The sequence below is a fragment of the Oenanthe melanoleuca genome, chromosome 8 (genome assembly GCF_029582105.1).
Source record: "Oenanthe melanoleuca isolate GR-GAL-2019-014 chromosome 8, OMel1.0, whole genome shotgun sequence".
Taxonomy (NCBI): Eukaryota; Metazoa; Chordata; class Aves; order Passeriformes; family Muscicapidae; genus Oenanthe; species Oenanthe melanoleuca.
The window spans coordinates 9,770,145-9,796,779 of record NC_079342.1 but is presented as its reverse complement, the minus strand read 5'-3'; the positions used below and the strand labels follow the sequence as shown (position 1 = coordinate 9,796,779).

Here is a 26,635-nt window from a genome sequence, read left to right as displayed (position 1 = left end):
ATACAGTGCTATTTAATTACTGTTAAAGGAAAGTTAACTACTCCTCTGGTCAATGCCCAGTTCAAGTCACTGTGCTAATTTCTATTTAAGACAAAAATAAAATCATTCTTTCTGGACCCAAAGATTGAAATCCTTCAGTTGATACATTTGTGGTAAGATAAGCAGAGAAATCTGCCCAGGAGCTCCTGCATGAAGGGCTTCTTAGGAGGATGATGTTAGGAAGAAAAAACGTGGCAGAAAACTGTATTGCAGCAGCTAAAAGGTTAAATCAGAAAAGATATCATAGAACTTAGCAGAAGTGTACCAGCTCACTCTGTGTTCAAAGCAAACACTAGGAGAGGAGAATAGAGAAGCATCTGGCCATGCTCTTGTTTATTTGGCCCTCTTACACGAAACTTTCACATGAAAGTTTGATTGACAGGTAATGTGACATTTGATTTTAATCTTTTTGTTTTCCAAATAAGTTTTACTGTCTCATTAATACTAGGGTTGGCTTAATCTGTCACCCCCTCATTTTAACACTTCTCTTGAACTTTCCCATAATGCTGAGGGTTAATGACTCATTCATTTCAAACAAATACAGAAAAGCATGGTGTAGAAAAATTGTCCAACACACACAATGGCTGAAAACTTGTAAACCCCAAATTATCTCCATAAGAAGGAGGAGGTATTTAGCATCTTCAGAAGGGAGGGAAACACCCTTTGAAAAGTAAGGCAGGTATGGAGAAAATTGGACATGGTGAGCTTATATTCTATTAATTTAAAAGGACAATACCACATACCATCATCATTATTTCCATTATTTTGCTCTGATGGGTCTCTACAATGAACCCACCCACCCTTCTGGCTGCTGTTTGCAGGATGGCAGCCTGGTGAGAAGGGACCTGTGTGATGAAGTGCCTGCCTTGCCTGCAGGTGCCCATTTGTGCTCACCTCTGGCATAAATATGAGACCAAACTCTTCATTAAACACACACAATTATTACTGCCCATGCTTTCATTCCCCTCTAACAGGGAAAAAGAGTCTCTCTGCTATACCATATATTTTTTAAACTGGCAAAAATCTTATATAGATATATGGGTCAAATGTTAATGAAACAACATCTGCTCTATGTCCCAGTTAAATATTCAAGATAAACTGAGGGCTCTGGAAATAAACAGAAATCTCTTTTAAATTACTTTAATTTTTAAAAGCAAAAATAGTGACAAATCTGTCTAAGAAATTATATAGGAGAAAAATTTAAAGCAACTGGAATTTATCTAGAAACCATATCTTGTCAAATTCATGCTTTTTATAAACTAACTACAGCAAAAAAACAACCCAGCAGCTCAGACACTGACAACATGATAAGGATTTTCACAGTTGCAGTCACAATCCAAAGTACATCAGAAATCTGCACAATTGAGCTTTAAAAGAAACCAAATTTTTCAGTGGGGGAAGTTCTGAGACAACAAGGGTGGCTGACTAGATTCATAAGTAGTTGAGTTAAGTTACATCAAGTGTTACTAATGAAACTTGAAAATTCTGCTGGGAGTGTAAAAAAGAGGAGGAACATGATCTGTGATGTTTCAAAGAGCTGCTAATTAAGACAACATGTTTATTAAATATTTATTAGTTTTAGGATTCATATTTAAAATTAAGCCCATACTTTTGGACAGAAGCAGTGGTTTACAATAACAAAAATAATTGAAAACAAAAACTACATTTCTGCCATGACTGTTCAGAGGAAAGCCATGATCTCAGAGGGAATAATGAAAATTTAAAAATAGTAGGGATTTTATTGTTTTATCCCCCCCCAGTGTTCTCTTATAACTTGAAAATAAACTTATTTCTTAGGTGGAAGAATATCCCCCAGCACTCTGTGCTAACAGAACTGCCCTTTCTCAAGTGACTGTTCTTCCCCAAAACACCTTTACAGTCTTTTCATTTGGAATAAGTGCCCACGAAAAAGAAATAATCCCTGTCATGTGTGAACATTTAGGGGAACTATCTGTGATGCCCGAGGTTTGGATCTACTCCTAAAATCACACATGGAAGTTTAAAAAGAAAATATAGACTATTATCTCCTACTACCTAAAAGAGAATAGCAGGAACAAAGTAAGAATTACAAGTGATAAACGGCAGAGGTTTTATTGGAAAGTAATAAATGAGAACATTTCGGCTCCTTAGTCTCTTCTCACTCATTTTTTCAGTGCCTTCATGTACCACATTACCAACCCTGCAAATTTAATATCTCATGAAAGTCCAGCACATGGCCCAGCCCAGGTGCACCTGAAGGGAGCACATCCTTCCTTTTGATTCCTGCAGTTCTCAGTGGCAGCCTGGCATGAGTTAATCACAGTGGTTTGAGCCACAAGAGTGAGCTGCACCACGCTCCCAGCTTACTCCTGACAGATCTCACAGCGAAGCTGCTGCTCAGGTGCAGTAAGTGGTAAATGAGGGTTGACTAAATTGCAGCTTTGTCACAGCTCGAGTGTGGGCAGCCTGCACACTGTGCATGATTGAGGCACGGTGGGACCTGGATCACGGCTGGCAGTGCTGCTCGCTCCTCCCGCAGCCAAGCTGCTATTTTGCCTGTCCTGGGGATGCCCCGGGGCACTGCACCCTGCAGACTGTCCCTCCAGCCACCACGGTGACACCGACAGGGCTTTGTGCCCTGGCACCGCTCTGCGTGGCTGACAATTCTCCAAACGCTATAAAGGGACAGATGCACGTTTGCAGCATCACACACTGTTCTGTGTTCAGCATTTTCCTGATCGCTCCTGGAACAAAAAGGTCCACAATAAAACTTGTTTTTTGTTGGAGGGAAGGGAGGTGGGCAGGGGAGGGTATGTAATGTACTAGTTAGGACACCATTATAAGATGAATATACTGTAGCTAAAGCAGTAAAAAGCTACATTTCACACAATTCTGTGACTAATGCATTAGTAGTTGTTCTACTTAAAAGAACACTGACAAGGTACTTCTCATAATCCTTAAAATATTTTTCTCCCTGTTTATAATAATCCCCTGGAAGCTTAAACTAGAATATATTTCCCTTGTGAATGTATTTTTTTCTCATCCATTATCTCTATGTGGACGTCTCATGAATGCAATAGAATGAAAAGAAATAATAAGGATGAGGTATGCCACTGTGTACATTTTCAAGTGATCTTTCTTCCTAGCACACAGAATTCACTGCAAGAAGTTTAAAAACAAAAAGAAGGAGATAAAAAACCCAACAGGGTCTAGTTTGGGTCACATCTATTTAAAGGCAGAGAGCAGTAAAACTCTACATTGACAATTACCATTTGTCCTGCACTGCTCTGCAGGGAGTAAGGGAGTTTCAGTACACTCAAACAGTCTGAAAAAAAAGTCTCACTGGTCTGGATTTAAATGTGAACACTGTCAATTCCTGCAAATTTAAGAAAAATTCTCAACATATGAATGAAATAATAATCCTCGATCTTCATGCCGGTGATAACCATATTTATTTTGGCCACCTCACACTGGCCAGAGCCTATATCTGTTCTAAACCTACTCTTCCAGACCTCTACATAATCTCCCTGCACTTCAGGAAATCCAGCCACCAAAATTTCTGCTTGCTCTTCCCCGCCTGCCCCTTCTCTTACTGCTTCACCAGACTTGAGGGCAGCTCTGCATCATGTCCATAGATGCTCTGTTTAGACACTGCTGCTGGCCACATGCACCCCTCTCTGATTTCTCAAACAGTGACAAAAATCTACAGTATTTTACTTTTTAAGTGCACAGTCCTTGCAAAAATAGAAAGAGATTCTTAGTATTCTTAGTATCATCTTTAAAGACTGCTCCCCTGGAAGCTGTAAAATCAAGAGAAGCTTTCAAGAAGGCTGAAGGACTGAGTTTGCTATTTGTTTGGGAAACAGAGATAAGGAACAGGGTAATAGGCATGTAAAGAGGGGGTGCAGAGATTGAGGACTTTATTAAGAACCAGATTTCAATACCCATAGAAATACTGTTGATCAAGCTAAACTTCAAAAGGTCTGTTTGGATCAGATGGAAAGACCTGAAACTTCCTTTCAAGACACGTTTTTTCCTCTAAAACAACACAGTACAGCCTTGCCACATGACCTGCCTAGTCTGAACAAACTCAAACATTTTAAATCAAAATTCCTGCTCCTTTAGTAAGAAGGAGTTTAGCAGTGATGATACAATCTTTCTAGAGCAATGGCAAAAATGAGATGTTCAGTTCACCGCTCATGAGTGGAAAAGGCACCTTCATCTCCACAAACACACTTCTTGGCAGCTGCATCACTGTTTCACAGCATTAGACCCACATCTGTCAGTGAGGGGTACCTACACTCAGTAGTACTAGTAGTAGTAGAATAGCCTTCCTCTCTAACCCTGCCTCTCACACAGCCTCAGATTCAGGAGCAGTCCCAGCTGTGCCACATTGAGCCAGCAGAAAAGTTCCTCTTTTTGCTATTCACTGTCACCTGTGGCTACCCTCTCCTTTTCAGAATGGTCACTGGCTGATGAAATGATCCCCCCCCTCCCAAAAAAAAAAAAAAAAAATAGTACCAGAATTACCAATGTACAGAACATTTTTAACACCCACTGTACAAGACAAGAGTATGAGCACAGCAAACATTCTGTACTGTACAAATACACTCAAATGTGCAGTACTGAAAAACAATGTGAGCACAAACATTTGCTGCTATAAAAATAACCCTCTGGAAACCAGCCTGATTTTGATGCCTTGTACACTCAGCCTGGTTTCTCTTTTTCTGTACATTCTTGTAAATTTTGATTTGTTGCAGAACTGAAATAAAAATAAGCTCCTTATTAAAAACTACCTAGAACATCAAATCCCATGCAATAAGAAAGTTAACAATTGTAAAACCTGTCATGTCTCTGAGAAGCAGAGGAATTATCTTGTTATCAATTTAATAATGGAACACTGAAGTAAATGATGCCATCCACTGACACCAGTAACACTGTCTCTCCTGGGAAATTCATGTAGGTAGGAACTGTCAATCTAGATGGATATGGACATATGAAACATTGTACCTTCAGTCCATAAATCTATTCTTTCTGCACTACCTTAATAAAAAGATTCTGCATGATGATAAGGACAAGCAATGCAGAATGTCTTGACACTGCTGACCTGCAATTCTGTTTCTTGTCTCTCTTCTTTTTTCAGGGAATTTACTCTCCAGTAAATAATTTAACAATCTAACCATCCATTGTTTTCCTCATTCACTTGCACTTCAAATACATATATTTGAGTATATGAAAATAAGACAAGTAGGAGATATCAGTATGTTTACTATTCAGCTGTAGCAAACCGTCTGAATAAAGCATTTTCTGTACCTTGTTACTTTATAGTGAGATCTCTTTGTTTTTTAAAGGAACAGGAAGATAGATACAACACAGCAACACAAAAACAGGCCAAAAATTATCAGCACAAAATTTAGTCTAGAAAGGTGATGTAAAAGTTAAAAAATGCTATTATTTGCTCTATGTATTACATTATTAAAAGTCAGTATGAGCAGAAACCACCAAAGACACTAATCCCAGGCGAAATGGAGATGCTTATTTTTAAAGGCAGTTATTTTTACACGATGACTCTGCTTCTATTAATGAGATCCACCTATTTAATGGGATTATTTGATGGATTTCAGTGAGTACACTGGGCTACAACTTCAAAATCACACCTAGAGTTGTTAGGTTCTGACACCCTCAGACAAAGAAAACCCAAAGGTTATGAATGAACATTTTTCTTTGTAAAATAACAACATCATGTCTTTGATGGGAGCAGAAAGCTAAACAGGTTGCACTTTAGAACTTGCTGCACCTGTAGAAAAACGAGGGAATCACTTGGTTTTGTAAGTGCCCCTCTACCACGTCAGACTCAGCACCACATCAGCACCACCAGGGCAGCAGGGGAGATACCATGCCCTTGGCCCTGCTTACACAGAAATGTACAGGCACAGAAAGGGAAAATGTGCATCCATGAAAAGCTGACATAATGAGAGTCCTGCTAATTCACAATGCAACGGCAAAAAAAAGGGAATGGTCAAAAAGAAAAAAAGATCAGATGCATCTCTCATGACTCAGGGCACTCTAAGATGTAGTAACTTCTGAACAGTGAAAAGGGAACCATGGAATAAGAGTTCCCCAAAATGTATGGACAATGAAAGAGAATATAGCAGCTGTATAGAGCACTTCAGGGAAACTCAAATATTTAACATGACTAGAAGAAGTGTGTCCATTTTATGATAGACTGTTGAAAATTTCAGTACTCCAGGTAAACCCTTCAAATTACATTGAAAATTACCTACGTGGATAAAGACTTCCCTGGAAATTTGATAGGATCTCTGGGATCATAGGAAACCTATCCTAATTCAATCTTTAGTCTCTTTGGTAATGAGTGAAAACAAATACATGAGTGCATGAAAATAAAGGCTGAATCCAGAGAAGAGTGAAGACACACACTAATTTTTGGCAGTACTTCTTTCTAACAATGCCTGCAAGCCCTTGTGGAATTGGTATGCCCCTGCTGTATTTCTGTGCTTTCCACTCTGATTTAATATAAAGAGAAAGCAGAGGAGGCCAATACATTATTGGAGAAGCTAAAAGCAAAAGGATATATCTAATTCTATGATATTTCAGACACATGCTATGACCTGTAGCAAAAGCTTTTCACCAGGGTGCTGACACACTATTGATTCTCAAACCACGTAAGGAAAACAAGGCTGCCAAAGGCTACACAAATTTGTGAATTTTTTCCTCCACCTTCACAAATTTTTTCTCTTATCAAATTCTCTGCCTAGATACACACAGTCCCTTTAACCACAGCCCTTTGAGCACCTCGCTAATTGTTGCTCTTTATTCTCACAATGGCTCTGCAGGGTGCCCCTCTGAGAGGGGAAGCCAATGGAGACAAAGATGTTCAAGGCATGTAAGCTGCTCCCACCGAGGGAACGAGCAGCTGCTGACTGAAAGGAACCCTAAGAGCCCTTCCAGACCTGGGCTGATTCTAGATATACACAGATGTATTTCCCCTAGTACTTAGCAGCAAGGCTGCTTAACTTATTAGAAAACAAATTCAGCAGAAAATATAAAGAGACAAAATACAGAATTAATAACTTCATCACAGTTTCCTAACCCCAGCATTCTGCCAGCTAGCAATTCCCCAGGTCAAATCTGTCTCTTTGCATCTCTGAGAAGTCCATCCTATCTCTTCTCTTGTTCCATCACCCCCCAGGGCTTCTTTTAATTCACTTCCTTGGATTTTGAAGGCTCAAGAAAGCTAGCAGTATCAGTGCTGGTAGAGGAGAAAATTGTGACTCAGAGAGCAGAGAAAAACCCCTCCCTTTTTACACTTCAGAGCCCTGTGATCTACTTCATCATGTGACATTGCTGGTGCCAGAGGGATGCTTGGAAGGACTAAATGATTTTGTCAGCCAGGTTGCATCCTCCACAACTTACCCACTCTCCCTCTGTGCTCCATTATCCTCATAGTGATATACTGAAAATCAGTGATAATTTACCTGATAATTTTGCACAAACCACTCTTCAGTTAGGCTGCTCTGAGAGGTGAGGGTGTGGTAGTTATGAAGTGTAGGAACAGGCTATAAGGCTCATCCTGTCTTCAGGAAGTTATGATGGCTTTCAATGCCAGCTGCATTGTCCCTAAATACTATTTGTATTTAAATACTGTATATAAACAGTACATGAATACTATTTCCCTAGATATCTGTCCAGGTATGGGCCTTCACAAAAAGGAGAGCTTCTTCACAGTCCTGATCAATGGGGCAGGCTCATCTCATGATCAGAGATAATCTGCAAATGTTCACAGGGCTAAAATGGTATCTTCAAAATGGCCAAAGCAAGACCAGTGGGATCCATGCCCACCAGAACCTTTCATTTGGAAAAAAAAAAAAAATGTTTCTTATATAAGTATTTCTATAGTGAAAATTATAATAGTCCATTAGCAAAGAAAGAAATTCTACTTTCTGTCAGGCACAGAACTTTTCAAGAAGTGAAGATGAAAATCCATGTTTTCTGTTGATCTCTTCATACAACTTTCCTACCATCCCCTGGTATTTCCCAGCCAGGCCAAAAATTCAGCACAACAGTGCCACGGTGCCCTGACCCTCCTGATGGCAGGTCTGCAGTGCTCCCATCTGTGATATGATCACATAGATCTCACGAGTGGGTAGCTTCTTTTCCCTATGCAGGCATTAGAATTTACTTAAGTAGCTAGCTGTTATGTCTGATGACCCATGTAGTTTTTAGGCTACGCTCCAGCAGCAAAGAAGATCCAAAATTAAGGGCTGTAAGTTGGCAGTTACCTTCTGACTAATCTAAGTTCAACCCACCTCTTCATATTTTAGGGAAGCTCATGTGAAGATGCTGAGAAACTGGAAGAGGCCTTACTATTTTCACTGTATATCTGGAAGTTTAATAAAATTACTACCTAACTTGTTCAGCATACTGCTGTGTGATTGGACATTTTAAAATTAAAATGCATTGAATTTTCTACAGCCTTATAGCCCTCATTGAAATTAAAGCACTGGAAGACCTAATGTTGGTGAGATTTTTATCAATGACCCAGCTGTGAGTACGTGTGTTCCCAAAAAGATAAAGTGAAAACAAATCATGTGAAGTGTGGATGCCTTTGGCAGAATCAAAGGCAAAAGTCCTACTGGGAACCAGAGGCATGCTGACAGTACATTGAGAGAATGCAAATATAACACACATACATTTTTAATGCTCACCCTTTGCTTTAAGATTCACACACTGCACACAGGTAAGAATTTGGGGTACCTACAAAATTGAGATACTCTCATCTGAGCTGTATATAACTTAAATGAAACATTCCATGAGCATATTCAGATTTTAATACAGTTATATAGCAAAACAGAAATGGCTAGGTGGCCAAGAATGGTGTAGCTAAGAATACATCTATCATGTTACACTGCAAGAAAAATGAAGCAGATTTTTATAAATGCTGCCCTGAAATTTAGGACTAGAGCTTCAATATATTTTTTTCCAAACATAAGACTTAAATTAGCTATTATGGATAGACAGAAAAATCAACGTAACTACAATTTTATATTAAAAAAAAAAAAAAAGGAAGCAAAAGAAAATTAAATTTGAAACAGATTAGGAACCCTGCACTTAAAAATGCGAGACAATGTAAAAATAACAAGTGAAAAGGAATTATTCCTGACATTTGTGAGACTGGGAAGTGTAGTGGCAGGAAACAGGAGAGAAAAGCACTCTGTTGGTTTCTTAGTTTACATTTAACCTACCTCCCTCACAACAGAGGATGTATTTAAGTCTCCTTTAAAATATTTACTTGGTTTAAGTGCTCAGTAAATAAGTACTTACTGTCACACATTTCCTTCAACACTCAGAAGACCATCTCCATTCAAGTTTTCAACACAGAAACATCTGACTGCTGATTTATGAGCTACCACCCATGGGCACACCTGCAGCCAGTGGCTGCTCTAGTGCTCTTCCAAATCCCATAGAACAGGAGGTAAGGCTGGTTTGCTGTGTCCAAAATTGAAGAAATTCATATTAACTTGAATCAGCCTGTATTTGCTGCAAGTTCCCAATAGGGGTAGTTACCTCACTGACACACTTTTTAGCAATTTGCTATCCTGTGGTAGTTGGTTGGCATGTCCACATTCACACAACTGTGTATTAGACTAAGGCCATATGAAGAGAACAAGATTGTTTTTTGCATCCTGCTGGCCACCTCATTTTGCATTTTTAGCACACTTCATAAGAACAACAAACAAACAAAAAAAAAAAAAAATCAACAAAAAAAAACCCCACAAAAAACGAAAACCAAAACCAACGCCAACCAAAAAACCCAGAACAAACAAACAAAAGAATTAAAATATGAAACAGGGTAAATTGAGATCTAAAATATGGATTTGTGACAGATATGAGAAGTTTAGTAAAAGTTTATGGCCATAGTTCCTAAACACAATGTGCATAAAAAGTTTAGAAGCTACTAGAAATATTGAGGGTGTAGAATAAGATCAGTTCAGAGCCCACTAAGAATTCTGCTCATCTACATGTTCCTCTTGGTAGATAAAGAAAAGAAAAAACATCTTGGAACACTTTATTCCCACATTTTGCTCAGAACTTGAGATCTTTGCCTAGCCCCCCTCCCCAGAAAGCACAGGAGGCTGGGATATAGTCCAGCTGCTGTCAATCACTCTGAGGAGCTGGCTCTAATTGTGATAGATTGGAGCATGTGCCTCTGCCTCTCTGCCTGAGCTCAACAGTCTGCAGAGAGCCAGCTCTCCTACAACAGCTCAGCTCAGAGCAGCAAACGCCCCACCCGCTGCCGAACAGAAATAAACACTTTGGTGGAATAACTGCATCTACACTGGGTTCTGCCAGGACAGCAGTGATGCCATTTATTTTTAGTATTCCTAGCCTACATAAGTATGTGAGCAAGCCTTTTAAATATAGACCTAGCCTTCATATTTTTCTTCATTAGAGCTCTAGCAGAATGCCTAAAATGTAAACCACATCACAGAACATCCCGAATATGGGCTACAGGAACAGCACATACTTACTACTTTGATCAGGTATACAATCACTTCCCTATTATTATTGTAATATAAATATTGTAATATAAATACTGTAATATAAGAGACAAAAAAGCAGAATTATCTAAATCACATATGTTCAGTGCTTCATGAAAGACTAAAATCGTATTGCAGACAGTAAAATGAATGTCAAAGGTACTGTGCATTTTAAAAGATCAAATTCTATAATTCAGCCAATTGCCTATGACAAACATGAAATGGAAATTAGGAAGACATATTTAGGGAATATATATTTTTCATAGGCAATCAGACTAGCAGAATTCTGTCATTTTTACAAACTTTAGGTTTTCATTTGGATGGATTGTTGACTCTTAATAGTTTCAAAAATTTGCCTTTATTTTATATTATAAGGCTGCCACAAGGTCATTTTATCTCCATCCAATGGCATCTACATCTTAATTCTAAAACAATAACTACCCAGAAAAGGGCATTTCCCAGGGAGTAATGACTGGCTGGGAGGAGTTGATGGCCTGAGGCACTGCTGAGGGCCATTAACCCTGGCCAGTTATTAATCTCCAGGAAATGCCCTGCACCAAGGCTCTTATTGCTATTTTAAGCACAGGCTGAGGGGGCAAAACGGATATCTGAGCATACAGGGGGTTTAAAGCATAATGCCATTTCCTTTGTTGCAGTTTATGGAGGACATTTCCACAACCTACAGTCCTGATACCCAACCACATCACACAGATCATTCTGAAGCACTCCACTGTACACACAGTAACTCACCAATCTGAGAAAACAGTTGGGATTTTTAAGAGATTGTCTTTTCCCCCTAAATATTAGTCTGCATGTTCACACTTTAATAAGATGAACAGAAATATGCAACTCTTCATGTCACTGTCAGCAGAATTACATTCTAGAAATATCTTTTTAATCATACTGTCTTTATGTTCAGGGCATTTCCTTTGTCAATACTCTTAATGACCGCTCACATGTCTCTGCAGAAAAGGAATTTTTAGCAGAAACTGCCAAAGCACGTCCTGAAGCAGCTTCAGCTGATGTTAGCCATTAAGGAGTTTGTCTTTTCCAATAATCAAGCAGATTGGGTCATTTTCTAGGAGATGGTTGGTGAAGTATTTCAGAAACTGCTTTAATTTTCTCCTACTTCTTACCCCAAGGCTAAAGTTCTAAAGATGTGTTCATAGTCCACACAGAACTGCGAAAATTGCTCTTTTTTTTCCAGGGATCAATAAATCACTTTATAAATCAAAAGTATATTCTTAGCATATGTATAAATAGTCTTCTGCCATACTGAACTACTCACTATTTTTCAAACCTCAGCCATGATAGTAAAACAAACAAAATAAGTCATGGCTTTATAACATGCATAGGAAGAAAGCACAGCTCTGCTCTAAACTCGTTTGACAGGTTTCTCAACAAAGCAGTAGTTTCCAAGTACAAAACATAAAAGACCTTCTCACAGTTTTCCTCAAAGTCCTAATTTGTCATCACAAACATGTACATCTGAATCATAAACTGACTGTAAAGATCTCACTGAACTTACCATGTGGTCCTATTCTCAGTTACAAATTGTGGTTTCCAGCAACAGATACGTGCTTTCCTAAAATAAAATTCTCTCAAATTGATGGCCAGAGTATGTGTTTTCACTTATCTGCCAGATTAATAACTATATTTTTGAAAAATTTAGAATAAAAAAAAAAAAAAAAAAAAAAAAACAGCCCAGTGTGAATATTGTGCAGTTGGGATGAAACATTATGATATGCACTGCATGGTCATTTGAACATGCATGATCAGACACAAACTCTGGGTAGATTTTTAGCAGAATTTCTTGCAGTACTATATGTAGGATTGTCTGAGGTGACCCTCTGGGAATGCAGCAGATCTAAGAAAATTGAAAGTAGCATTTGAATTCCAAACCCCTTAGCACATCATTTCAGACTAGTACAAATATATCTGTATCTCAGCTTCAGTTCAAGTAATGTAGTAACATGCTAATCAGGTTGTCAGAATGTAATACAGGAACAATGGTCCAAAGGTTGAGACAGGACTGGAGGCAGAGAAGGCTTCTGATCCTGGGTGCAAATCTAAGATCTCCTCTGTGCACTGACAGTGTAAATCCCCAGGAATGGGTCACACAGCTCAGTCCCCTCCTCCCATGTGCACCAGCAGCAGCTCCCCAGGGCAAGCTCAAGTAGTATTGCCTTAAAAAGCTTGCCCATCTTTTAAGAAACCTGTGGCACAAGAATTCCCTGAGTCAGAGGTGATGCTTTCAGATAGTTTTTCCAGCAGGTTTTTCTCAGCCTGCCTGTGCCTCTGGGACTGGCAATGCCCCACGAGTATGAGCCCCACAGCTGCTGAGCCATGTGCTGAAGCATCTCCTATCACTCACTTCCACCTATCACCCTCCTGGTTCCAATCCAGAAAGATGTGAACCACAAAGAGTATTCAAAATGTGAAGGGAAAAAAAAAATCGTCAACATGCTGACACAGTGATGGGTTCTGCTTTGTTTTCTTCCTTTCCCAGAAACTGTGTGTTTGATAATCTTTATTTCAATGATATTCATCATTAAGCTGTGATTTTCATAGTGCTCTCTTACTGTAATCCTAGTATAGTTAGCTTAAAATCACTCACTGTATATATAAATTTATTATTGGTTTATCCTATCTGCATACTACTTTCACTTTTTTCCCCTGGCAGTTCATTGGCCAGTCAATCAACAGTGGAAGATTCTTCACAAACCTTTATATCAGCTCTCATCTTTATCTCCCTGCATTACATACTATTATCAGCAGTTTACTTTCTTAAAATTCTCTCTTTTTTCCAGACTGTTAATAAACATTTTAAATAGCACAGAACAAATACAGATCCCTAAAGTATTTTCCTGCAGCTCTCTATCCATTGTGAAAATTGACTATTTATTCCTTAACATTGTTTCCTATGTTTAACTGGTTATTTATTCATGTAGGTTTCTTCCTCTAATCTTATGATAAGTTAATTTCTTTCAAATTCCTCAATGAAGGACCCTACCAAGTACTTCTGGAAACTCAAGCTCACTTCTATCATCTGAATTTCTCTTGATGTCCTCAAAGAATTTTTTTGTTGTTGTTAAGGCATAACATATACTACAATAACATACTATTTTACTCTTTTGTTTGTTTTCTTTCTACTAGTTGTATTTTTTAGAACAGCTTTTACCAATTTGCATACAAGGATAAAAGATTTTAAGCCTGTAGTTCCCCAGATCTCTCCCAGGAAAGAGATTTTACCTTGACTCCACATCACTTCTCTGCTACTTTTCAAGCTTGAAGCAGGTCTGCTTGCTACAACCAACATGACTATCATAACATGCTGGTAGATGAGATGATAGATGAGAATTTTGCTGTATTTTTCTTTTTTTTTTACTAGCACCTAAGCCTCAAGGAGTGACAATTTACACCACAGTATTTTTTAGCTCAGATCCATCCCTATCAATATTCAGGTCATGTGAGACTTAAGCAGTTTTTATGTGCTGTGGAAGAGCCTTCCAAAAAAGAAATTCCTTCCTTATAAGCAAATGAGATCTTGAAGACGTAATACATCAATATTTCTGTTACTAGCCTCTGGTTTTGTTCAGTGTAAAATGGACTTCTTGCTGAATTCCTCCTTAGACTGAACATGGGAAAATGCATCCTGCTGGCTCACAAAGAGCTGAACAGGATCAGGAGCAATGGGGACACCCTCAGGATGGGGGAAAAGTGGAAGCTTCATGGAACATGCAGAGATATGTTGTCAATGTGTCTGCTGTTCTTTCAGGGCAGCTTTTTTCCTTCTCTAGGAAGCATTTTTCTTTACTGTTTTTCATCCTCCCTTTTTCTTGTGGTGAATGCCAAAGAGAAAAAGTAAATGTGGTCATGTGCTCTGAGATCTCCTCCTTTCTAGGCACCCCAGCAGTCACTGGGAATTCTCATGCTCCACACTCTTTAGGGCCAAGTGATTTAGCTCCTGGACAATCAGTGTGAGTGCCTTATTCCAACCTCACTTTCCTTTTTCAGCTAGGATTTCCTCTGATGTTAAGGGAATGGGCCTACTGCCAGTTTTCTGTAGTGAAAGGGATCTTTTCCATATGGTGCATTTAACAACTGCTGTGTGGGATTTTTCACCTCCTACCAAGCATCCATGACGGCTGGCTTTGGGAAGTTTAAGCTGCAGCAATAACAACTTCTGGAGCTTTTCAAATGTGATTTGTGGGCCTGAAATTCAGATAAAGCAACCCAGGTAGCTGTTCTGCACTTCTGGGAGTGTGCAGGCTTCTAGGCAGCCCAGCTTGTGGTTCTGTGGTGCTCTGTCCTTTCCAGTCCATGTGGAAAAGCACCTGCACTTTGAGCAAAGTCCTGTTATAAGCCTGAGAATGCAACAGGATTCCTCCCCAGCAGGATGACTCTACACTGGCTGATGTTGGTACCAAGTGAGGTCCACGAGGGCATGGCCCTACCTGATTGCTTAGAAATGTTTTATTCCAAGATTATAGACACGGAGCTTGTCCAGATGCATGAGATTTATCACATGCAGATATAACTCAGTAGGTATTTGGAGTACAAAGTATCATTTTGCTGTGATGGAAAGGTAAAGCCATCTGTCCTAGGCCTAGGAAGAGCAGAACTATTGATTTTTATAACCTGAGCAAGTCTGTGACTGGCATCTCAAAATGCAAATACTATCTACAACATCCCACTGGCCTCTAAACGCCCATTAAAAGCAAAAGCTATAATAATACCTGCAAAAATAAACAAGTTATTCCTAATACCTATAGTGAGAAATCCAACTTTGACCTTTGCACAGTAAAGCTGTGAAGCCTATGAGTCCTCTGTTTCTTAACAAGTTTTCCACCTAACATCCCTGAATTTTAAGCCTCGAAGGAGATCTACAGCAATTTTAGATATTCTGGTCAATTCCTCTCAATAAGCAGATTACAGGGTCTACTATTAGTGCAGACTTAGTGAGGAAAAAGGTTTATATAAAAAGGTAAATCTGTTCCCACTCTGTAGATGAAACCTGTTTTTAAAACCTGAGCTGGTCCAACACAAGATTGGTATGTAGGACACCACTTCAGGGATCACACTGGCAAATCAATTAAACCTCCCCATGCAAAATATCCAAATAAGTGTTGCAAGTTTATTTCTATTCACCCTGTAACTTCATCTCTTTGAACTTTGCATGTTTCTGCACCAAAATTTATTTGTAGGAGCAATGCACTCATATATGCCTGTTAAGATGGTATTTTTCTTCCTCTGTAGCCCTTTAACTTCTCCTATCCTCACAGGGTAGAATTAAACCAAATCTGGGCTTGTTTCCTAAATGTAAAAAAAAAATCAATCCAAGAACCCACAAAGACCAAATCCAAACAAAACTGGCAGCCTTATTTCATACTTCTATTGTAGAAAAAAAAATATAAAAACTAACTGAACCATTCCATGAGATTGAAAAAAAATCCCAAACAAATCCAAAAAATCAAAACCCAACAAAACCCCTACAATGCTACAAAGAAGATCATTACCAGCCTGGGATCCAGTGATCTGTTCTTGCACACTCCCAACAGGTGTTCCTGGGACATTCTGAACAAAATGTTGGACAAAAATACATCTTTAACAGCTCCAGCCTTGAAAAGCTGCTCTCTGCTGAGTAACTGTCAGAGAGACTGTCAGCAACATTCTGCAAGCAGCAGAACAAACATTAAGACAAGAGTTTTCAGCTTAGTTTGGGGGTCCATGAGTCCTTACTGCTTCTAGCAGAAGAGGTTTCTCAACTCAACGCGTCCTGACACCGATATCTGAATCACAGATTCAGTGTCACAGCTGACAATCTGGTATCATATGTACATTCCCTAGAGTCATGCAGGGGATCAAACTCATTTGTGTTGAGCTAGGAGGCCAAAAACTTACTTTTAAGACTTTAGTATAATAACATTGCAATATTAAAAAATATTAAATTTGGCATCTTCTTCCAAGATCCCAGTTCCTTCTGTGGTACAAATTTCTCAGACTTTTGCCTGGTTTGTGATAGACTTCTCTTAGTCTGGAGGGGAATGACATTTCCCCTGCAATCTATTTCATGAAGTGTCCTGTCAAAGCCCTTATTTGTACTGCTGTGACCTCCTGCACATACCCAGACCCTAACTAATTTGCATATTGAGGTTTGTAATTGATTTGCTAACTTTATTATCATGTACAGGGCAGCAGTTATAGGAAGGTATAGAAGTAAAATTTGGCAACTGTGTTCATGAACTTCTCAGTGAAACCTCGGTACATATTTTTCTGCAGAGAAGTATTTTACTATTTTCAAACCTTGATCTTTGCAAGCTTGTTCTTCTCACAGCAAATGCTATAGAGATTCCAGCTCCCTGCTTTACCAGGTCACCACGACATACTGCACCACCAGTATTCACTGTTCCCAGCACAAATAATGGCCAGATTGTAGCTATTGTCAAGTATGTGAATATAAAATTTTAGCAGTAAGTTTGCCTCCCAGGCTTTACAAACTCTTTTTTTTTCCAACTTTCTCAGCCACTCCCCAATGATTAAATTTTGTAGATGCTGGCTGATGTAAAAGTGATTTTTTTTTCCACACAGTTTTCTGTCCTGTTCATATTAGGTGAGTTCATAAATTTGTATATTTAGGTAAACTAATTTCTTGAATGTACCATACTCTGTCATTTCTCCAGCCACATTTTGGCTGAAAAGTACATCCAATACACCATATAATCAGGTATGTCCTTGGTGAATGAAATATGAAAGTGGGACTTGTTGTGACATTAGTGTTAATTCTTTTACCCCACTAACTAAAGCACTTTAACCACTGTGTGTCCCAGTTATGGCCTAGCCATGAACTGACAAGTTTATGCATTTCCCACCTGTGGTAGGTTGACCCCAGCAAGCAGGCTTTGATAATAGGTTACCAGGTAACACACAAAATCCAGACACGTTCTGCTTTTTCCTCTGCTTGGACCCTTACAGTATTTGATTTGCTGCTGGTGGCACTGAAGCAAGTTCCTGGTGGTGGCAGCTATTCCCTCATCCACTTGAAGTGGATTTGGGGTCAAAGGCAGAAGCTAATAGAAGAGGGGAAAGGGAAAGACTGCCAGTCAGAGATATTTGCCAGCTACAAGCAAGAATCAGAAGACAGAAGAGACAAAGCATGAGGCCACCCACTGCAGGGGGTGAAGGCACACAAGGGAGAGGCCAGCTCCTGATCCATAGAGGAAACGTGCCACAGTTCAGTGACACTGCCCAGGGAGCTGGGACTGGTGGTGCTCTTCTGCACAGCCCATTGCAAACTCAGTTTACAGCCTAGCCTCTTGGGGAATTTAGCTGCCCTGTATGGTTTGCTTCTTCCCAGTGCCATGAAACAGAATGTTTTGTGGGATCACCTTCTAGTGAGGTGGCTATTTTGCTCATATCCTTCTCATCTGTAACATAAATCTTACTCTAACTTACTTGTATTTCACAGCAAAAGTAATTATGTGTAAGTTTTGATTTGCTTTTAAAATTTGCTTAAGTAAGGTAAGTTTTTTTACTGTAATCACTTGTTTCCTCATCTGTTTGACCTTCATTTGAGCAGAAAATGTCATTCTTTGCCTGTTAATTAAGTTCACACAAACAGTTCTCAGAAACTGGTCGTGGTTTTAATAAAACACACAATGTTGAAAAACCCTTTCTAGAGGAGTGAACAGCATTTGGTGAAGAAAATTCTGCAAGCTGTAATTACACAGAATATCACAAAATAAGCACCAAGAGACTTCTCAGTGAACAAAATTCTGCTTTCAGTTAGCAACAAATTTACCATTATAATGATATGACAGTTCTTAGATGAGTTCACAGGCATGTTTTAAAAATCCCTGTAAGCGATGCCAAGGTCTGCTGCTTGCCCACACAGGCATTACCAGCCTCAAAGATGCCACAGTAGCAGCCACAGCCAACATGCAGCAACTGAATTCACATTCTCAAAGTAGTAACTCACATATAATGAGGGATGATCAGAAGATGTTCACCCCAGGAACTCTGAAAGAGTGGGACTTCTTCATCCCACACACAACACTAGGTCTCAGAAAATTCAAAACTTCCTTTTGAAATGCTGCTAGTGCTTTTCCTCACAGAAGAGAATGGTTTGATCTCAAGCATAAAGTGCTGTGAGGGATTTTTGGTGAAGACTGCAGTGGGATACCATTCCCACAGCAGAAATGGCCAACAGTCTGCCTGCATGCAATATCCAGGACTTTGACAAAGGATGTTAAAATCAAATCAGGGAATAGGATATTATCTTTTGATTCATGTTTTCATTATGATGAAGCTCAGTCACAGTAAATAAAGTGATGAGAATCTCAGCAAAGAAACACACAGTCCATTCATAGGGAAGTAGGATACTAAACATGCAGCACTTTTACTGTCAATGTGAAATGTTTAAACACTTTTGTACTTGCTGATGTGCACATTTAAAAACTAGGAATAAGAAAAAAACCTCGATTACCTTCATGCCATAATATATTCAGGAATGTTCACTGATTTTGCTCATAGCTGAAGCATGGAGGTAATAACTCCAAGACAGAAGATATGCAGGCTCTGGGATGTGTAGTTCTATCCATTCCAGATAATGATTGAGGAGAATTTTACTTTGTACCTCGTTGTCCTTATGCACAAGAACAGTAGCTGGAAACCATTTATGCCAGCCAGCTGGTGTCATTGCTCCCAACTGTGATTATTACCTTTGAGACAGATATTCCCCACAGCCAAACAGGCTCTAACAAAACTCTGTCCTTGTAGTGAAGTTAACTTTAAGTATTGAGTTTTTTCACCAAGAGCACTCAATTGCCTATAGAAATACTATAAGCATCCTTCACATTTGGATTAAAAGAAAATATATTAGTCTTATGATCAAATTCGATTCACAGTAACAATTCTTATTATAAATTACATATGGTCTTAAATACAAAATTTTTCCCAAGAGAACTGCCAAGCATCCACACTGGGATCAACTATTTCCCTTGATATTATGTTTACTTTCCCTTGAAAGTGAACATCAGCCTAACTAAAAAATCATGACTGTCCTGCATGACAGCAATTTCACAGAATTTTCTGTCATAAATATTATTTGGATGGGTTTTTCTGGTTTTTAACAATGTACCTGTATGTCAGTAAAGCAATTTGCATTCTATTGAATAAATACTAAATATGTGGGTTTCACAGACCTGTAGACAAGAGATTCCAAGTAAGTATGTTACATCTATGACTAAGTGGCACTTACATGGTTTGGAAAGTCAGCCTTCAGTTCAGTAATGCTTCTGCACCAATATGCTGCTGTTTTCTCACTGATCAGTTCAATGTTTAGAAAGGAGCCTTGCCCTGGGCCATACAGGGGGCCTGAAGTAGTCCCACGCACAATCCTTGGAGAAACATTGGTTACAATATCCTGCAAAATAGGAAATATATTCAGATGGATTTTGCAAAGTGAGGTTTATGTTGATGATGCACATTATATAACATAAGCTAAAATGTACCAAGTGTTTTAAAAGTCTGCTATCATGGGCAAAAGCTAAAACTATAGGGCAGTTCTCTAAATTAGCAGGTTCTCCAATTAAATTCTTTACATCAGAGGAGAAAAATGTTTGCTCTGTGTGTGCAATGGCGTGATAATTATAAAGAAAATTGTACACTTATGAACTGCCATACAAGATATCATCCAAACAGTGTCTGTGTTGGGCAGAGGGCACACAAGACCCTGTGTAGAAACCTGTGTGGCCTCAGTCATGTCCCAGCAGACACGGGAACTCTGCCCCAAAGGTGCTCCAAGTCCATGTCCTACACTCATGGGTGCAGCTCTCCAGCCTCCCTGCTGCACACCAGGACATCAAACCTCACTAATAAAACCCTACGGTTACAAGAGGTAAAAATCGAAATGCAAAACAAAAAAACAGTGAAAATAAAGATTAATATTGTAAAGTATGACATTTCTGAAGGTCAACATGAGGTTAGCAAACAATTTTGAAACACAGAGTAAACACACAAAATGTTGACTTGTTTAGTAGTCTTAATTAAGCCGCAGTGTCACCAGATCTATATTAACAAAGAACTGGAAATTCTGACGTTATTTAAAACTAAAGAGAAACATAGATGGCAAAATGTTCCTTTTGCCAATATCCAATTAAAAATAATTTTGAGTAAAGGTCATTTATTTACAAACGTATCAGAACTATTTGTTTAAGTACCCCTCCTCACCATCTTGTCATTTTTAGTGAGATAACATGAACCTCTATTAGTATATAGCAATTCAGGTAAATTTACATATTTTAATTAAGAACCATCCCATATAAAACAATTAGGGTAATAGGCATACTAACTGGATTTCATAACATTTGGACGTTTTTCCAGCTAGATAGACAGGAAACCTTAATTAGCATTAATTAGCACTGATCTGCATATGTTTGATAAGGCATACCCTTGCCACAAAAGATTATTTATTCCTGAATCTGCCAAATGCTGCAGTTACAGAGGATAAAGGGACTTTTCTTCACATTGTATGTAAATTTGAGGCAATCTTAATTTGCTTAAAAAGCTGAATTAATTATTATACAGTAAATATGCACTAATATTTTATATTGATAGATAGTTATATGTCCATTTACATATGTAAAAAACATACAACATAATCTCACCAGTTCATCTATTTTCACGTGTAGAAAATCTGGAACATGGACACCACATTAATCCCCCATTTTCCTATTAAGCTATTTTCCTTTCATCACAAAACCTTCACCTCACTCTCAACAGTTAAGTTATATTTTCATAAAAAAAAATTCAGAGCACTTTCTGAATTTATGCAAACCAAAACCACACAGCAAAATGCACTCCCCTCGCTCCCTAAACAAATTACAAAAAATTGCAGTTTATGCAGAGGCACCATTTACATCAGTTTGCTCCACATTATCCCCTTGAGCATTTCAGCCCTTTTAAATTGCCTCAGAGGAGCTTGTGTGAGTGCATCCCAGAGATGTGCTGGCTCTCCCTGGCCATGGTGCCCAGGGACTGGCAGTGTGTCCCCAGTCCCTGGTGGCAGCTGCAGGGCAGCAAGCTATGGAGCTACTGGGATGGAGCTCACAGCCTGCCTGCTGCTGGGAATTATTACTCCTGGTTTAGTGCAAATCATGATCATGTGGTCTGTACGTGGCCTGACTTCCATTTTGCAGCTGGCCTCTGTGAATGTGTTTGCCAGATAATGCCTGGAGCCACCAATGGTGCTGCTTGTTATCTCACTATGTGCAAGCCTTGCTGCTCTTCCACTCAGTTTCCTTTTACTACAGGTAAGAATTCAAACACTGAGATATTACACCTCTAGTGAGGCTCTCTCAAAGAGCCTCTGTCTGCTTCCACATAAAAACTCTGCAGTTTTCCTATCTGCCTGGGGTCTCCAGGCAGCCTCTTCCCCCTTCTAAAAGGAGAGACCCTGGTTAGACCCTGCAAGTGCTGTGGACACCCCACAGCTTTGACACAGTCTTTCCCAGAGCTCAGTGACAGTCAACACCTCAGTGACAATTTCTCTCTCCAGGATCCCACAGTTGAATCAGGGAATGCACAGACTTTTCACACTGTCTCAAAAGTGAAGCCATTCTTCACTATAATGACCACAAGAGAAGCAGAGAGCCATATGAAATAGTAAACACACGTACATCTCTCTGCCTACGTTTCCTCACTGCTGAATTTTCTTTGAGATTTTGTGAGATCCCCTTTGATGCTCAGGGACTTTCCCCTCCCATTCCCCAGAATTACAGACATCTGTTTCTTCCAAGGAAAAAGAAGAGGCTTCCACCACCTCCCCACTGCCTCTGTGCCACAAGACCCCTCTGGTGTGTCCGTGCATCACTTTATCTTTTCTAACCAAGCCATTTCTGCTCTTAAAAATCCTTCCTGGCTTTGAAATCCAAACATTACCACCTGGCTTCTTTGTCTTGGTTCCATGTGGGAGGGATATGCTGTCCTTATTTAAGATCTTGTTCCTCATTTGCCCCTCCTAGTTAAGAGTAAACTAGATGGAAAGAGACTGTAATGACTGACACTCTGGCACTCCTCCTGTCTCTTGTTAGCACATGACAGCCCCAGGCACAGGGAGACTCACAGTTCATGGAAACAAAATGGAATTTATAACTTATGTGATGATTCAAGGAATCTGTCTATGTACATACAAAATAAAACCACACCAGTGACAGAATAGAAAATGGTCTCTTTGAGTGTGAAATACCTACACAGAAATTGCCTTACCAACCTCTTCTCTTCTGTCCCCTGCCATGGCTGTGAGAAAGCTGATCAAGGGAAGAGTTGGACCAAGCATCTCTGGGCTGGGTTAGCCAACTTCATTACCCTCAGTCTTAGGAATGAATTTTACACGGTACCAGAGGTTGTTTCACTGAAACAGGAAATTCTGGTGGCTGGCCAATTGCCATTGCTGTCTCCAAAAACAGCAGGTAATGGCAGAGCAGCTGAAGCAGCCCTTGTGTCCAGTCCATGGGGTTTGTGACAAACCCCCTGCTGGAGCTCTAATTGAACATTGACTTTTCCAGTTTGCAGGAATTGTGACACCAAAAGCTGGCACTGATAATTCCTTTTCTTTTCTGAACCCTCATTTTTTTCCTTTTATCCCAACTGTGTATACAACCCTTTTCTTGTTGCTAAAAATTACCGTGTGCATAAAAAGCCACAAAAAACTGAAGTGAGAATACTGACAGGAAGTGCTTTAGGGTCTGAACCTAAAAACTTGATTGGTTCTACACAGAGAGGTGACCTGAGCAATGAGTTGGTCTGGTTCCTGCATGCAGGTGGAAGGAGAAGTTCACACACAGGAACAGAAGAATGCTTCCAATGTCCAAAACAAATCAAGTATCTGCCTCCTTCATTCAAGGGAGGCAATATATAGTCCTTGACAAAATCAGCACAGCATTTTCATGTACTCTGAAGACTTTTAATATGGAGTAACTAGGAGAGAACAAAGCTTATATCTTTCCACACTAAAAGACAAAGCTGTTGGGAAAAATAAAAAGACCTGAAAAAATAATTGTCAAAGAAAACAGAAGATACCACATAAAATTACTTTGCTTCATGGGGAAATATTGCAATTAAATGTGGACTTAGGGATCAGGGAAACTGTATTTGGTACTAGATTACAGCAAAAGAACCTGGTTTGGGGGTTAATGTAAATTAAGAAAAACAATGACAGCAAATAGAATCAAGGGCCAACCGTGAATCATAAATATTTCAGATACTGAATTTCTTCCATTTCCTCAAAAGCTTATTCATTTCTTCAGAAGAGCACAGCAGAAATAATCACACTAATGCTGCAAATATCTCTAGCTCAGGATATCACCAAAGAAAGTGGTGTTACACAGATAAAAGCACTAATATCCTGCTGCTTTTGGATTCCCCTCTTCTGCATATGACCAATTCTGGTATTCTAGTAACTTGAGACTGAGTTAATTTGCATTACACATATATTTCTGTTCCTGTTGATTAATTAATTAACACACTGAAAAGACGACCCAAGGCATTGATCAGGCCCCATTTGCTCTAATAATCTCTGAACTCTGCAATCAGATCATTGAATTCTAAACTACTTAAGTCTAATGGGCTGGGAGATTTGAGACAACATTTTAAAGATAAAGTCCAGACACTCAGCAGCTTTTAGTCAGCTAAATTTATTTAGGCATGTATCAATATATCAGTCTATACCTTACTAGTCATTCTGGATTTTGCTTTGCTTCACACTGTCTATATTTGCAGCTGGTAATTGCCACAGATTTTTGTATTGTAAAATCTCAACCATGCTGCCTATAATGACCAAGGAAAGCAGGACAGCAGGGGCATTTCAAGTTTTAGGGCATCCAAAGGGTTGCTGGGCATTAAGTACATCCTTTGTGTGTTTCTCCTAAACCAAGCAGCACAGAAATAATTCACATTGTGAATATTAACATTGTCATCTGGGGGCATGGAAGTTAATGACACATAGAAATTAATCAAGCCATTCACCTCTCTCTCAGACTTATTGTTGTAGGGGAACCAAGAAGACAGCTCTTCATTAACTGAGTTCACTTTTTATTTCATAATAATGTCTCCTAGAAACTAAAAAAAAAAAAAAAAAAGGGGGGGTGGAAAAATACATATTGGGAGAAAAACATGTTAAGAGGCCAGTTGCAGAAAAGCAGTCTCCCAAGAGTTGTGACACCTCGTGCCTATTCAGTTGATGTAGCTGTACTAGGCAAATAAAAGATATATAATAATATCAAAAGAACCAAGAGAATAAATCTGTATGATTTTTCATATCAAAGCTGTGATGTGTTTCTATTGATTTGCAGAGCTCAAAACATTCTTTTTCTGCCCAATTTTTTTTCAAAATATTTCTGCTAAAAGTATGTTAATGAACACTTGAAATGACAGGGTTGCTGTGGGGAAAAGAGGGGCAAAAGTAAAGAAAACTGGAAAGTTACAAAAATTGCAGTTAATTTAAATGCTAAGGGGGGATAAAACAGAATATGGAGAGGAGTGGAAAGCTACACACACAGTTGCAACAGTATGGAAAATTATAGGGAGAAAATGCAGATGCTACTCAACATGCCCAACATCCCACACACAATACATGCTCCACCCACACATTAAAAATAGAATAAAAGTAAGTTAAAAATGGGGAGAATATAGGGAAGATTCCATCACTTCTGGGGCCAGTCAAAGGGAGCTGTCTTCTCCCCCGTAGGGATGCCCATTGGGTACAAACTGTATTTTTATGTACACTGATTATCTCAAGCTAGCTTTTGTTAGGAATTAGAGCTTATCCACATACTGCTTTGAATATAATCTTGCAGCCAGATAGTATCACCAGCAATCTTTCAATTTTAACCTGTCACAATCTTCTCTTATACCAATAAAGAATGTTATTCTGTACACTGCCAGTGGGAGCTCTTCAAGGGTGCTGGCAGGTGCTGGCAGTGGGTCACACACTCACTTGTGGAGCCCCAGGAAGGGCTGTCTCTTGTGCTGTGGGACCCTGAACACATCAGGGGAGCTGCCCTCTGATCCAGTGCCTGCTCACTGAAGGCTCCCCACGATGGGAGACTGACAGACTGGTGAGGCACAAGGGTATCAGCTTTCCTGGGCCACTGACAGACTAATCAAACACAAACAGTTTGAGAAAATCACCCTTTTACATGACAATTGTTTAAGAGAACACCTGGGCATTTTCATTCTGGATATGGAAAAATATAAATTAATTTTAGCATTAATTAATATATTAAGCAATTGTACAACTATTCAATCCTGAAGTACAGGTGTTCTGCAATGTAAATGGCTGCAGCACAATTAAGGTTTCAAATAAGATTTTTGGATTTTAAAAATACATTTAATCATACTATAGCAATTGTTAATGTGAGTTTTCTTCACTCTGAGTAACTTCTAAGTGACACAGAGAACCTGCCTTGCAGTGTTGGCCCCCAATGAAAGTCAATGAAAGTCACTTCACACTTCAAATAAAGCTTTTCTCAGCTTTAACATATGAAAGCAGATAGGAATTAGTGACCATTGTCAGTTTCTTTTCATTAATATGAGAAAAAAGATTAAACACAATGAGCAGATTACTATTTTTAACAAAGCTAATTTATTTGACCTTTCTTCTAGGAAAGGAGGGCGTTATACTTGCCAAGTGGAGTATGCATCTGTACATTCCTGGGGTTGCTGCTCATTAAACGTCAAAGTGAGCACCAAAGCAGCCACAATGGCTTCTTTGTGAAGGAGAGATCTAAATAAATATCTTACTAAGGTAATTTCAGTCCAGTATTTCAAAAGAGAATACCAGTAAACTGCAATGTAAAAACCCAGGTCTAATGTGAAGTTCCTACATCAAAGTATAGTAGCTGAAAAATGCAGTTATTTAACCAAATTATGATGTGCTTTTCTCCTCAACATCTCAAAAATATATATTTCAAAAATATATTGTATAGATCTCAAAATCTAGTATGTGAGAAAAGTTTTTAGAGCTTATTTTTAAAATGCTTTAATCAAACCCCCAACAT

At 39.0% G+C, this 26,635-nt stretch overlaps 1 protein-coding gene across 2 annotated transcripts in view; it reads right to left on the bottom strand.

Annotated features, from left to right (window-relative positions):
• The window catches only part of DPYD (dihydropyrimidine dehydrogenase), a 316,439-nt gene that overhangs the window by 105,121 nt on the left and 184,683 nt on the right, over positions 1–26,635 (bottom strand). For both annotated transcript variants that reach the window (XM_056497180.1, XM_056497181.1), the window contains exon 14: positions 19,837–20,001. In XM_056497180.1, coding sequence (XP_056353155.1) covers positions 19,837–20,001 — 165 coding nt within the window. The remainder of the gene's footprint in view (positions 1–19,836; positions 20,002–26,635) is intronic.